At 40.7% G+C, this 15,546-nt stretch overlaps 1 protein-coding gene across 1 annotated transcript in view; it reads left to right on the top strand.

Moving 5' to 3' along the window:
• Positions 1-9,939, top strand: part of HADH (hydroxyacyl-CoA dehydrogenase) — a 93,574-nt gene extending 83,635 nt beyond the window's left edge. The window contains exon 8 of the mRNA XM_053703526.1: positions 9,543-9,939. Coding sequence (XP_053559501.1) covers positions 9,543-9,661 — 119 coding nt within the window. The 3' untranslated portion in view covers positions 9,662-9,939. The remainder of the gene's footprint in view (positions 1-9,542) is intronic.
• The last annotated feature ends 5,607 nt before the right edge of the window (positions 9,940-15,546 follow it).

Raw genomic sequence — 15,546 nt, forward strand, 5'->3', positions numbered from 1 at the left:
TCTGCTCTGCAGTGTTCTCCGCCCTATCTGGTCCATGCAGATAAGGTGGTTTTTACGTACTGAGCCTGGTTTTCTTCCGAAGGTTGTTTCCAACAAAAATATTAACCAGGAGATAGTTGTACCTTCTTTGTGTCCGAATCCAGTTTCATAGAAGGAACGTTTGTTACACAATTTGGACGTTGTCCGTGCTCTAAAATTCTATTTAGATGCTACAAAGGATTTCAGACAAACATCTTCCTTGTTTGTTGTTTATTCTGGTAAAAGGAGAGGTCAAAAAGCAACTTCTACCTCTCTATCTTTTTGGCTTAAAAGCATCATCAGATTGGCTTATGAGACTGCCGGACGGTAGCCTCCTGAAAGAATCACAGCTCATTCCACTAGGGCCGTGGCTTCCACATGGGCCTTTAAGAACGAGGCTTCTGTTGATCAGATATGTAAGGCAGCGACTTGGTCTTCACTGCACACTTTTACCAAATTTTACAAATTTGATACTTTTGCTTCTTCTGAGGCTATTTTTGGGAGAAAGGTTTTGCAAACCGTGGTGCCTTCCATCTAGGTGACCTGATTTGCTCCCTCCCATCATCCGTGTCCTAAAGCTTTGGTATTGGTTCCCACAAGTAAGGATGACGCCGTGGACCGGACACACCTATGTTGGAGAAAACAGAATTTATGTTTACCTGATAAATTACTTTCTCCAACGGTGTGTCCGGTCCACGGCCCGCCCTGGTTTTTTAATCAGGTCTGATGATTTATTTTCTTTAACTACAGTCACCACGGTATCATATGATTTCTCCTATGCAAATATTCCTCCTTTACATCGGTCGAATGACTGGGGAAGGCGGAGCCTAGGAGGGATCATGTGACCAGCTTTGCTGGGCTCTTTGCCATTTCCTGTTGGGGAAGAGAATATCCCACAAGTAAGGATGACGCCGTGGACCGGACACACCGTTGGAGAAAGTAATTTATCAGGTAAACATAAATTCTGTTTTTAAAAACTTACTTAGAAGCCCCAGTTTAGCACTGTTGATAATGTTGGGCTGGGACACCCAGTGAAAGGGGCTGGGAAAATAGGAACAGCAGATTTCCCCCCACCCTCCCCTGCATATACACAAACCGGAGCCATAGGAATATGTAGACATCAGTATATGTCTAAAACTTTGGGGCTTGGTTAGGAGTCTGAAAATCACTAGACACTAACCAGAGCGCGATCCTGCTGCCCATCGTTATTACCTTAAGTCACATAATGTACCAATTTGATACCTTGTGGGGTAGAGCAACATCTTTAGAGCAATGTCAGACATTTTGTTATTGGCACCTAGGTTATGCCATCTCTCTGCTATTTTCATGTCCCCATATTGGCACCTAGGTTATGCCATCTCTGCTATATTCATGTCCCCAACTAGCTAACAAATATATTTTTGAGTGCGCATTTTCTTTGTTTGAGTTTAACATCTAAATCCTTCTAGATATAGTATCCCTTTAAGTTTGTAAATATATATGCTTAAATCACAAGAGACTATTCTAAAAGTTTAAAGGTACATTGTTTTGCATCATTTTAGAGCTAAATTTATTGACCCTTTAAAGGGACAGTCTACTCCAGAATTGTTATTGTTTAAAAAGATAGATAATTCCTTTATTACCCATTCCCCTGTTTTGCATAACCAACACTGTTTTATTAATATACTTTTTTACTTCTGTGATAACCATATATCTAAGCCTTTGCAGACTGCCCCATTATTTCAGTTCTTTTGACAGACTTGCATTAAACCAATCAGGGCCCTCTCATTTGTAAATTCACGGGCGTGGTCACAATGTTATCTGTATGGCACACATTAACTTGCGCCCTCTTTCTGTTAAAAACCGCCACATGCATTGAAATAAGGAGCTGCCTTAAAGGTTTAAAAATTAGCATATGAGCCTACCTAGGTTTAGCTTTCAACAAAGAATACCAAGACAACAAAGCAAATTTGATAAAAGTGATTTGGATAAAAGTGAATTGTTTAAAATTGCATTCCCTTTCTGAATCCTGAAAGTTTAATTTTGACTAGACTGTCCCTTTTAAGTAAAAAGGGACACGGTTACTGCCCCCAAGCAGTCACTTTCAGTGATTGGTGAATTTGTATGACTGCTTCATCTGGCTTACTGGCCGTGTCTATTCAGGACGAGCAGTTCTCTGTGGCTCCAAAGCAGGATTTTACCCATGAAGAAGTTAAACACACAGACTTAGAGTAAATAATTTAAGCACTACTGACCCTCTAACACATAAGAACATGTTATTTCCTACCCAAGGCAGGGAGAGTCTACAACTTCATTCATAACTGTTGGGAATATCGACACCTGACCACCAGGAGGAGGCAAAGACACCCCAGCCAAAGGCTTTAAATATCCTTCCCACTTCCCCCATCCCCCCAGTCATTCTTTGCCTTTCGTCACTAGAGGAGGATGGCAGAGAAGGTGTTAGAAGAAAGAAGATAGTCCTTTAAAGGGACAGTCAATCAAAATTAAACTTCAATTATTCAGATAGAGCATGCCATTTTAAACAACTTCCCAATTTACTTACATTAAAAAAATGTGCACAGTATCCTACTGAGCATGTGTAAGAATAAGTGTGTATGCATTTGTGAATGGCTGATTGCTGTCACATGGTACGTGTATGCATTTGTGTTTGGCTGATTGCTGTCACATGGTACAGGGGGAGTGGAAAAGACATAACTTTTAAAATTGTCAGAAAAAAAATCTACTACTCATTTGAAGTTGACTAAGTGCTATTGCACTGGCTTGTTATCTTGCATTTGTTGATTATGCAAATCTACTGTGTTGACTGGTCCTTTAATGGGTATGTTCCCTGCAAGAGAGGACTGGGGTATTGGAGTAGCCATATACATCTCTCAGTGAGAGTAGTGGTAAAGGTTAGATCCTTATGCATCAGGGAACGTTCTCTGTATGCATATGGATAATTAGCTAACTACCCCTAGGAAATCAGTGTAGACGAGTTACGCTGCTTCTCCTTTTTTTCTCATTCAGGTCCCTGTCAGAGGAGGAGAAGCCTGTCACACCTTGAGCAGCTGTGTGCATGTTCCACAGCGTGATTCCTGAGGGGCAAGTCCCTTTATTTTATTAGGGTGACATAGAGAGCGCACACAGTGTGGGTTTCTTATTTATTTCCCCTGAGGGATCTGAGGATGAACCTCCTGTGTTGGGGTCTCTTTATTTGAGCATGTGGGGACTTAGCTCCTTAGCGGAGCACTTGTGAGGGGTTGATGGCGGCTCTGGGGTCCCCTAAGGCAGATGGCAAACTGGGACATTTAAATTTGTTTTTATTATTACTGTGCAATATGTTATACTCGCGAGCTCAGACCGGTAGTGGAGGCGGGCTTAACTTGCACCCCACGTGACCGGCTTCACTTCCTCTTGCCGGTGTTTGCCGGAGCTGTGGCACATCTTAGAATTATCATTACGATCTGGGGAGAGTCCAGACGACTACGAATATCTAGCCTGTGTTTCTAGGAGAGGGTGAGCAGCCCAGCCTACAGCAGGGTAGAGGTGCCATATATTCTTTCTAAACATTTTATTTGAGAAACAGTCCTTATTTTTTTTTAGGCATAACGATAAGTAGGAACTTCTTCCTAAGTTATGGAGGACTCTGATGTTAACCCTTCTGAGGGTTCTTTGGCTACAATTAGTATCACTAATAACTGCCTTTATTGTGAGGATACCGTAGTATGTCCTCCTGCCCAGTTCTGTTCTATCTGTCTGGGGGTCGTTTTAAAATCTAAGAAGGGATCTAAAAATGCTATACCTTCTGATAAATTAACCCCTTCTGAGCCTTCTACCTCTTAGGAAACTGTTCTACAGGGGATGCCTTTCCTCTTCCCTCAACCCGGATTTAATTCTATCTCACAAGCAGCCCGGTAGTTTTTTTTTTCTCACAATTGCAATCTGCTGTAACGGTGGCCCTAAACGCCATGCCTATCTCTGGGAATTGCAAGAGAAGGGTCAAGCGTAGTCCTGCAGATTTGGGAGTCATTTCTACCATTCAGTCAGAATTGTCTAGCCTATCTCATATTTCTGAAGATGACCTAACTTCTGTAGCATCTGAAGGTGAAATATCAGATGCAGAGACTTGCCTCTGATGAGTCTAAGTTCAGATTTAAATTTGAACATCTCCGTTTCCTTATGAAGGAGGTTTTAGCCACGGAAGTTCCGGAGGCTAAACTTATGGAAAAACCTAAGATCCCTAAGCTTGATAAGGCCTAGGAGGATAGGAAAGCTCCTGAGACCTTTCCTGTTCCAGTCCGTATGGTGAGTATTATTTCCAGGGAATGGGAGAAAATTGGATCTCCTTTTTCTCTCTCGTCTACTTTTAAAAAATAGTTTCCGGTCCCTGATTCTCACCTGCAACTCTGGAGTTTCGTTCCAAAGGTAGACAGAACCATTTCTACTCTCGCTAAGCGCACTAACATTCCGGTAGTAGGTAGGGTATGGTAGGGATCCGATGGATAAGAAGTTGGAAAGTTACTTAAGGAGAATGTTCCAACACATGGGTTTCCTTTTTCAACTGGCAGCTGCGGTGGCCACTGTTGTGGGTGCAGCCTTTTATTGGTGTGATTCCTTGTCAGAACTAATTGAGGTTGAGTCCTCCTTGGAAGAAATTCAGGACAAGATCAAGGCTCTAAGAATAGCCAATTCATTTATCTGTGATGCTAATATGCAGATTGTTCACTTGAATGCGAAGGCCTTTGGTTTTACGGTACTAACTTGCAGAACCCTATGGTTAAAATCCTGGTCAGCCGATATTGTTTTCAAATCCAGGCTTCTTTCACTTCCCTTTAAGGGAAAGGTATTATTTGGCTCTGGATTGGATTCAATCATTTCCACGGTTACTGGAGGAAAGAGTTCCTTTCTCCCACAAGATAAGAAGGCAAGATCCAATGGTTGCTTGTCGGCTAATTTTCGTTCCTTTCAATCTGACGAGCCTCAGCGGACCCAGTCGGCTTCCAAGCCTGAACAAGCTAAGGCTACATGGAAGCCTCAGCAGTCTTGGCACAAATCCAAACAGACCAAGAAGCCCGCAGAGAATAAATCGTCATGACGGCCCCCGATCCGGGATCAGATCAGGTAGGGGGCAGACTGTCTCTTTTCTCAGAACTCTGGGAGCAAGATGTTCAGGATCCTTGTGTGTGGAAGTAGTGTCCCAAGGATACAGGATAGGATTCAAATCGCATCCTCCCTGAGGAAGATTTATCCTATCAAGACTGTCTCAAAACCAGAGAAGAGAGCTCCCTTTCTAGATTGCGTTCGGGATCTCTCCTCCCTAGGCGTAATAGTCCCAGTTTCTACCTCTCAAAGGGGACTAGGCTTTTATTCAAATCTCTTTGTAGTTCTCAAAAAGGAGGTTACTTTTTGATCAATTCTAGACTTAAGAAATGTGTTGAAATATTTCAAGGTTCCATTCTTCAAGATGGAGACTCGGGTCCATTCTTCCCTTGATTCAGGAGGGACAGTTTATGACCACAATAGACCTATAGGATGCATACCTTCATGTTCCGATCCACAAGGACCAGTTCCTAAGGTTTGCCTTTCTGGACCAACACTTCCAGTTCATAGCTCTTCCATTTAGCTTAGCTACTGCTCCCAGAATATTTACAAAGGCCAGATCTCGAGGTATTGCCGTGGCACCTTACCTGGACGATTTCTTGGTTCAGGCTCCATCTTTTCTTTTGGCAAGAGATCATTCGGACTCACTACTGAGTCTCCTTCGGACGCATGGATGCAAGATCATTCTCAAAGAGTTCTCTGGTCCCCTCTACCAGGGTAGTATTCCTGGGTACAATCATCAACTTAGTCTCCCTCTCCCTCAAATCCACCTCCAACCCATCGGTGGCTCAATGTATGGAGGTGATCGGCCTAATGGTGTCTTCCATGGATATTATTCCTTTTGCTCGCTTCCATCTCAGACCTCTACAACTATGCATGCTGAGACAATGGAATCGAGATCACTTGAATCTTTCTCAGTAGATCATCCTAGACAGCCAGACGAGAGAATCTCTCTTGGTGGCTTTGTCAGGATCACCTGTCCCGAGGAACGTGCTTCTTGAGACCGTCCTGGGAGATTGTGACTACAGATGCCAGCCTTTTGGGCTGGGTGCAGTCTGGGATCCCAGGATGGCACAGGGCACTTGGTCGCGAGAAGAGTCTTCCCTTCCAATCAATATTATAGATCTCCGGGAGCGATTTTGAATGCGCTGAGGGTTTATCCCCAACTCAGTTCTTCCCGGTATATAAGATTTAAATCGGACAATATCACCTTGGTTGCTTACATCAATCATCAAGGAGGAATAAGAAGTTCCTTAGCGATGAATGAGGTATCCCAAATTCTCCTTTGGGCGGAGACCCACAACTGCTATCTCTCAGCGATTCACATTCTGGGGTGGAAAATTGGGAAGCCAACTTCCTCAGCAGGGAATCCTTTCACCCGAGGGTATGGTCCCTTCACCCTGAGGTATTCTCAGATCTAACCCACAGATGGGGGGTTTGGAGATAGATCTCATGGCCTCTCGTCTCAAAACCAAGCTACCCAAGTACGGGTTGGTGAAAGCATTAGCGGTTCCTTGGAGGTTCAGGCTCATATATCTTTTTTTTTCCTCCTTTGGTTCTTCTGCCACATGTAGTGGCTCGCATCAAGCAGGAATGGGCCAGAGTGATCCTAATAGCTCCGTCATGGTCTTGAAGGACCTGGTTTGCAGACCTAGTGAGGCTGTCCTCCTCCCCTCCCTGGAGGTTACCTTACCGGAAGGACCTTCTAATGCAGGGTACGTTTCTACATCGGAATCTCGACTCTCTGCGTTTGACTGCGTGGCTCTTGAACGCCTAGTTTTAAACAAGATGTTTTTCTGATAAGGTCATAGATACCTTGATCCAGGCTAGAAAGCCTGTCACCAGACACATTTACCATAAGTTTTGGTGGACTTATCTTCATTGTTGTGAAGAACGTGGTGTTTTATTATTATTATTATTATTATTATTATTATTATTATTATTATTATTATTATTATTATCATTATCATCATTTATTTGTATAGCGCCGCCAAATTCCGTAGCGCTGGATGGCACAAGGTGAAGGTTTAGGTTATTTTATCCTGTCTCCAGGATGGTTTGGGTAAAGGATTATCCACTAGTTCTTTGAAGGATCAAATATCGGCCCTATCGGTTTTGCTACATAGAAGATTGGCTAATCGCCCGGGTGTTCAATCTTTTGTTAAGGCTTTGGTCAGAATCAGACCAGTATTTAGAAATGTTGCTCCTCAACCTTGTTCTTAGTTTTATATCAGGCTCCATTTGAACTCATGCATTCTGTTGATCTCAAACTTTTGTCCTGGAAGATTCTATTTTTGTTGGCGATTGCTTCGGCTCACAGAGTTTTGGAGATTTGTGCATTACAATGTGATCCCCCTTATCTAGTGTTTCTAAGGGTAAGGCGGTATTACGTACTAAGTTAGGTTTTCTACCAAATGTAGTTTTGGATCGCAACATTAATCAAGAAATTGTGGTTCCTTCTTTTTGCCCTTAACCTAAGGAACGTTTACTTCATAATCTGGATGTGGTTCGTGCTTTGAAATTTTACCTTCAAGCTACTAAGGATTTCAGGCAATCCTTGTTTATTCTTTATACTGGCAAAGGCCAGAAGGCTACTGCTACTTCATTGTCCTTTTGGTTGAGGAGTATAATCCGCTTAGCTTATGAGACAGTGGGACAGCAGCCTCCTAAAAGGATTACGGCTCATTCTACTAGGGCGGTCACTACCTCCTGGGCCTTTAAGAATGATGCCTCGATAGATAAGATTTGTAAGGCGGCTACATGGTCCTCCTTACATACTTTTTTTTTTTTTTTTTTTAAGTTTTACATATTCTATGTTTTTGCTTCTGCTGAAGCAGCTTTTGGGAGAAAGGTGTTACTGGCTGTGGTGCTCTCAGTTTAGGCTCAGCCTCCTTTTTTTTGCCCTCCAGTTTATTCATTAGTGTCCTCTCCCTGCCTTGGGAAGTAAAACAAAATTTATGCTTACCAGATAAATTTAACCCTGCACGTTTTTATTTTTTGGGCGGATTCGCTGTAATTGTTCTTCTGGCACTTCTATACCCTAATGTTTCTCCTGTTTTTCCTCGTTCCCTCGGCGGAATGACTGGGCAATGGGGGAAGTGGGAGGGATTTTTATTGCCTTTGGCTTGGGTGTCTCTGCCTCCTCCTGGTGGCCAGGTGTTGATGTTCCCAACAGTTATGAATGAAGTTGTGGACTCTCCCTGCCAGGAAGAAAATGAATTTATCTGGTAAACATACATTTAGTTTTTTGCACTACTGTCAGTATCCATCAACAGGAACACGAAGTCCAAAATTATTGAGATAGAACATATACAGTTTTAAGAAGCATTTTAATTTACTTTTATTATCAAATTTGCTTCATTTTCTTGGTATCCTTTCTTGAAGGAGCTGCAGTGCACTACTCAAAGCAAGTTATAGACATCAGGTGTGCCAATACATGTGCAACCACCAATCGGCATCTATCTCCCAGTAGTACATTGCTGCATCTGAGCCTACCTAAGTATGCTTTTTAACACAGATACCAAGAGAACAAGAAATAGCAGTAAATTAGACATTTGTTAATTATATTTCCGATTGAGCGTGCAATTTTACATTTTTATTTTTATTGTCCTTTTAAGCTTTTCGGATAGTGATTTAGTATTCAATTTCTTTCTAAGCAAAAGAAAAGTTAATCAAATAAATTAACAAAAACTTCAAATATTTATTTTTATATTTTTTCAGACTTGGCTATACATTGTGCTAGTTGGTTTAATTTAACCACACTGCTGCAGTACCTATTAACTGTATTTTGTAGCATAATAAAACATATAGTCATAATAGCAACAGCAAAATGTCACCATTCCTGTTTTGCACTTCCTATTTTGGTAACCTTTTTGAATGTCAGCATAATTCAGAGGAAGAAATAAGTGCAACACATATTTCAGTGATAGCTGGATGTTGAAGACTGTTACTTATTGACCAAGAAAGCGCAGCATTATGTGCTTAAATATCGCTTTTACGTGATTGGCCCAGGTGGCAATACACTGTGTGGTTAGACTTTGGTACCATGGCCCTTACTCATACCGTTCCATCACACAACTGTATTACTGTCACATGTTCCAGCCATAAGGAACTGATGTGTAGACCTCCTCTGTCCCTGATCTGTCACTAATAAATTGTGTGTAGTGTATTTATTTTTACATAAGCATATTCATGTATTTTTTTGCAAACATTAGGCACACGTTTCCTCAGAATGTATATGTTAACATTTAATATATTGGCAAAATGAGTGCTGTTATACTGGCATGCTGACTTTACATTACTTTGAATAACTTTTATCATGCTCTCATTGATGGGATACAGTTTCATCACACTCTGTGTTCTTTAAAATGGACTTGAATTTTCTGCATTTTTGAATTGTGTTTTAAATTTGCTTCCTCATAACCTTTGTTTTTGTATGTCCTTAGGCTGGCATGAATTAGAGCCAGAGAATCCACTTTTTGCTCCGAGTGAGTTATTAAATAAACTGGTGGAAGAGAAGAAGCTTGGAAAGAAGACAGGAGAAGGATTTTATAAGTACAGATAAGTCTTCGTTGAGGCCACTCTCATTTTTTTCTAAACATTTTTTTACAATCTACTCTGCTTTTTTGACCAGTCAGTAATATGTGTGCAATTCTAATTTAAATATAATCAACATATATTAGTCTTAGATTTGTCAGAAAACCGTGTATTACGCTATGTTCACACACTAGTGCCTTTGCACAAGGATTGTCAATTGAGGTTCATAATCCTTTTGTACAGCTGTCTAAAAGGAATATTATATCAGAACTCATTTTTGGAGTAAATAAAGCATTGCTAAAATTGTGTCTGGTTTGTTTTTCTTTGTTTTATAAACCCTGTGGGCATGTGAACGTTAAAAAAAAAAAAAAAAAGTTTACACTTAAAAAAAAACAAAAAAACAACAATCTGTGTACACCTATAGCTGTGTGTGAGTACAAAATACAAATATCCCATATTAGTGAAAAACTGGAGAGCAACCAAAAGACCCATAAAGTCTGTCCATATTTCCTTCTGAGGTGTAAGCTCATTCTTAGCACATCCTTATGCATAATCCAAGCTTGAATTCCCTTAGTTTTTCTTATTTCCTCTAAGGCATGCAAAATAGGGTCATGACATTTTGTTTTTATTTTGTTGGTTTTATAAGTACTGTTTAATCATTTCTATGATCTGTGGCATACATTACATTTTTTTTTCCTGATGGTCCTATTATTCTTTTGTATACACCCCCTATCTAAAACCATTATTTGCACCTACAGTAAATAGCTATTCTGTTTTAACCAAATGTATCCTTTTAAATGAGACTATGGCTTTTAAATGGACACTCAAGGCAAAAGTTAACTTCAATGATTCAGATACAGCATGCTATTAAAAACCACATTCCAATTTGCTTCCATTAACAAAAATGTGCACAGTATTTTTATATTTACACTTTTTGAGTCACCAACTCCTACGGAGCATGTGCAAGAATTGACAGAATATACGTACAGTATTTGCATTTGTGATTGGCTGATGGCTGTCACATGATACAGAGGGGAGTGGAAATAGACATACAAATCTACAATTTATTTGAAGTTCAGACTAAGTACTGTTGCGTTGTCTTTATCATGCATTTGTTGATTATGCAAATCTACTGTAATTACTGATCTTCCAGACACAGCCCAGAGGCTATTTGTAGGTACTCTGACACAGGTACATCATAGCCAGGGGACTTCACCTGCTCCCCACATTACACAATTTTTTCTCCATTTCATACCCCTAACAGTTCTACTAGCATTGGGAGCATTATTAAGGAAGACTCTGACCCTTTTTAACCCTCTGGCAGCTTTTTTTTATTTGAGCACTTTTAAAATTGTGTATGGCCCTTTAAGAGAACCGGCAATAGCTTGGTGCATGATGTGTTTCAGTAGTGCAGGCTCTGGTTAGGCTTGGGAACACATTTTCACAGGGTTTATATGATTATTATTCTAGGTGCACACTATTTTATTTACAAGCAACCAAAAGTGTTTTTTCATTATACAAAGACACCAGCTTTACTCCTGGCTGTAGCTCCACCCCTCAGTATTTCCAGACCTTCCTCTCTATCCAGAGCCTCAGTGACTAGATTTTAACTACAAACAGTTTTGCCTACTTATAAACCGATTCTAATCTGATATGCAGTGCCTGCCAAACCCAGGAAAGGGGTGAGTAACAATATTGGAGCTGCCAGGGGGTAGTTGGGGCATCTTCTTATTTCTGAGGGCTATAAAACTGATTACATTGGGAGGGACATCAAACACTTTGAGATGGTAATATAAAATGATAAATCATATGTATAAAAAAACTCTGCAGTATACTCCTGTAATTACATTCTGAAATTGTGAGTTTTTCATTTCCTGTTAGGGTAATATTCAACACAGCGATTAGATGCACACTCTGGTAATTTATTTATAACTGTCCCTAATTGGCCACAGCAGAGAAGGTAACCTAAGTTACAACATAGCAGATCCCTTTGTTTTATAGACACTAAAACTTTACACTTATTTTGTCACTATTTAAACAGCTTATGAAACTTTAAACAATCTACATGCTATTCTCAGAATAATCTTTTCTTTGACTGTATCGGTCTATCTAGCATTTATTTAGTGTTTTAATGTCCCTTTAAGTGTCTGAGGGAGTGTTTTATAGTGTAGCATGCTCTCTGCCAGGTCTTCTCTGTACTGTCTATTATAATGGCTTTGCTACATTAGTAGTTAATACATTATCAACATTTTGCACACAAATTGCTTCGGTTTTCTCTATCCGTCAATTCTTTTCTTAAAGACACAAAGTCTGTCTTTGTCCCTTGGGACATCCTTCCTTTATTAGTCTCTCAGGCTGGGGTGTGGTCTGTATTTCTCAAAGATTGCAAGGAGTTTGGTATCACCTTGAGCAAGGTGATACCAAAACAATCAATATTCCGGAACTTTGAGCAATCTTCGGGCTAGTCAGCCCTTGCCTCTTTTGAAGGAGGAACGTTTATCTATTTCCAGTCGGACAACATCATGGTGGTGGCCTACATAGTTATCATGGAGGTTATCTGCAGTCCACTGGTCATGCAGGAAGTGTCTATTACTCTGTCTTGGGCAGAGAGGAAGTTTAGATCCTTAAAGGGACAGTCAACACAAAAATTACTATTACTTATTTAGATTGGATAATTAATGATCTTTACATCAAACTCTAGCCCAATTTTCATCTTAAAAAACTTTGGCAGAAAATACACTTACTAGATCTCATGTAGCTGTTTTGAAATGGCCATCTGACTCCTCTTTCTCTGACGTCTCCCAAAAGCTTGAACTGCTGCACTAGTGTTAAGGATTCTCTGTAGTCTCGTCCCTGCGCGCTCCTTTCATTCAGTTCAGTGAGACACCCCCCTCACACACTATCTCCTCTCACTTCCTTTCAGTTCTGTCTGCACAAACACACCACACGCTTAGAGCAGCAGAAGTATGATGGAGAGGCAGGCAATGGTTGTCTTTATATAATTTTTACTGAAATATATGCTCAAACCAAAAGTAAAGACATGAATGGACAAAAATTGTTACTGTATGTGAACTATTGAAAATATGTTCTGACATTTGCATTGTAACGTAACAGTGACTACCTCTCCGGTTATTAGTTTGTTAGCAGAGCTACTGTATTCATATTACAGTTTCACCTCAGTCACTTGTCAGTTGTAAACAGAACATGTTGCTCAGCGTTGTTATAGTGGTGGCAGCCTGTGACTCTGGTTTGTCCTTGCTAGATGCCGGACTTTAGTTTGGGGACACTTGTCACGGGATAAGGACAGACTGACGAGGACCCACAACTTCTTAGCTGGTAAAAAAAAAATAGTCGGTTAGATAAATTCACCCAAAAATCGCTTGCACCTGCTGCTATACAAGTTTGTAAACTCTGTCACCCACAAAGTATGTATGTCTGTGTTTTATATATATGTAGCGGCTTTTAAAATCCTTCACTGGACCTGTGAGGCGACCTTTTTAAACTTATGGAATATTTAGAATTATGGTAATTTTGCTGAAGGATTTTAAAAGCCGCTTCTACGAGGAGTAACAGGGTAACGGAGGCAACGGAAGGGAATCCACACACTCTGTGAACAACCAGGCTGCTAGCTAAACAGATCGCTAAGTGGTGCGCAGCCTGCGACTCTGGTTTGTCCTTGCTAGATGCCGGTAAGTACACAGAGCTGTCACTGAAATACTGAGATATAATAAATAGTGTTCAGACTTATTGTGTATTATTTGCCTAATGCGGCTGGCACTAGCTTGGCACTTACGGTAACCTGTCTCCTAAAGATAGCCCTGCAGCAAGCATGGTTCATATTAATTTATCATATTAATAAATAAGGGGTTCCTTACCAGCCACATTAGGCAAATAATACACAATAAGTCTGAACACCCTATTTATTATATCTCAGTATTTCAGTGACAGCTCTGTGTACTTACCGGCATCTAGCAAGGACAAACCAGAGTCACAGGCTGCCACCACTATAACAACGCTGAGCAACATGTTCTGTTTACAACTGACAAGTGACTGAGGTGAAACTGTAATATGAATACAGTAGCTCTGCTAACAAACTAATAACCGGAGAGGGAGTCACTGTTACGTTACAATGCAAATGTCAGAACATATTTTCAATAGTTCACATACAGTAACAATTTTTGTCCATTCATGTCTTTACTTTTGGTTTGAGCATATATTTCAGTAAAAATTATATAAAGACAACCATTGCCTGCCTCTCCATCATACTTCTGCTGCTCTAAGCGTGTGGGTGTGTTTGTGCAGACAGAACTGAAAGGAAGTGAGAGGAGATAGTGTGTGTGTGAGGGGGGTGTCTCACTGAACTGAATGAAAGGAGCGCGCAGGGACGAGACTACATAGAATCCTGAACACTAGTGCAGCAGTTCAAGCTTTTGGGAGACGTCAGAGAAGGAGGAGTCAGGTGGCCATTTCAAAACAGCTACATGAGATCTAGTAAGTGTATTTTCTGCCAAAGTTTTTTTAGATGAAAATTGGGCTAGAGTTTGATGTAAAGATCATTAATTAACTAATCTAAATAAGTAATAGTAATTTTTGTGTTGACTGTCCCTTTAATGGCAATCACAATACCATGTGTGAACAACTGGGAGGTGGATCATTCCAGCAGTCGATCAGTTCATTCATGAGAGTGGTCTCTCCATAGGACATTTTTGATCGCTTATTGATCGAATAGGCTTACAGGACATGGTTCTAATGGACTTTCGCTTAAATCTCACACTTCCAAGCTATTGTGCAAGATCAAAAGATTCTAGGTTTACATATTAGTCACCTTGGTATGGTCCATGGGACTTTCATCTAGCATACCTGTTTCCTATGTTTTTATTCCAAGAGTGTCTTTCTTGTATAAAACAGGAGTCAACGTTAGTAATATTAGTTGCTCCAGCTTGGTACCACAGGACTTGGTATGCTGACTTAGTGCAAATGTCCTTTTTCTTTCCAAAGTTATTTTCCTCTGATACAGACTGTTTTAGGGTTCTCTTTTTTTTTTAATTAAGATCTCTAATTTACTTCTTAATATGAGGAGAGGCCACGGCTTCATTCCTTGTGGGAATACAGAACCTGGCCACCAAGAGGAGGCAAAGACACCCCAGCCAACGGCTTAAATACTTCCCCCACTAACCTCATACCCCAGTTATTATTTGCCTTTTATCACAGGAGTAGTGTCAGAAGATTCAGAGTAGTTCCTTATGAAGGGTATCTACCCTTTGAAATAGGACTGGGGTTTTAAGTAGTCTTGTCAGCCTCTCAGTGAGAGCATTGACGAAAGTTAGTCTGGAGATGCAGGGAGTGTCTTTCTGCAAACCCATTCAGACTCGTATTAACGGCTCCTAAGCAATCAGTGTTGACGAGTTTCACTACCTGCTTCCAAAACACTCAAGTCCATGTCAGGAGCGATACTACAAGACTGTCAAACTTGAGAGGCTATGTTCTGTTCCACGGCATAGATTCCGCTAAGATCGTTTCATTTATTTATACACAGATGATAACACAAGAAAACGGTCACAGTTTGGCTCCTTTATAACTGTAAGGAATCAAGGGTTAATATCTTCTGAGGGGAGATTATTGAACAGAGGGGATTGATCTCATAATTTTTTTTATTTTTGATTATACTGCGTTGTGTGCGATGATTTCTGAGACTCATAAGCTGAGGTTGGAACATACAGGTTACTTCAGAGGCGCAGCCTTACAAGCTTGGCACGCTTTTTCTTAGCGGAGGCGGTCCTAGGTTGCTCACCATGTGACCGGGTGTGGCGTAGCTTTACTTCCTATTCTGACCGTGCTGGTTATCAGAGAGAAGTAGTTTTCTCTGTGTGTCTGGGTCATAGGAGGTGGTGAGTGCCCCAGCCATTGGGGGTA

Source organism: Bombina bombina, chromosome 2 (assembly GCF_027579735.1).
Source record: "Bombina bombina isolate aBomBom1 chromosome 2, aBomBom1.pri, whole genome shotgun sequence".
NCBI lineage: Eukaryota > Metazoa > Chordata > Amphibia > Anura > Bombinatoridae > Bombina > Bombina bombina.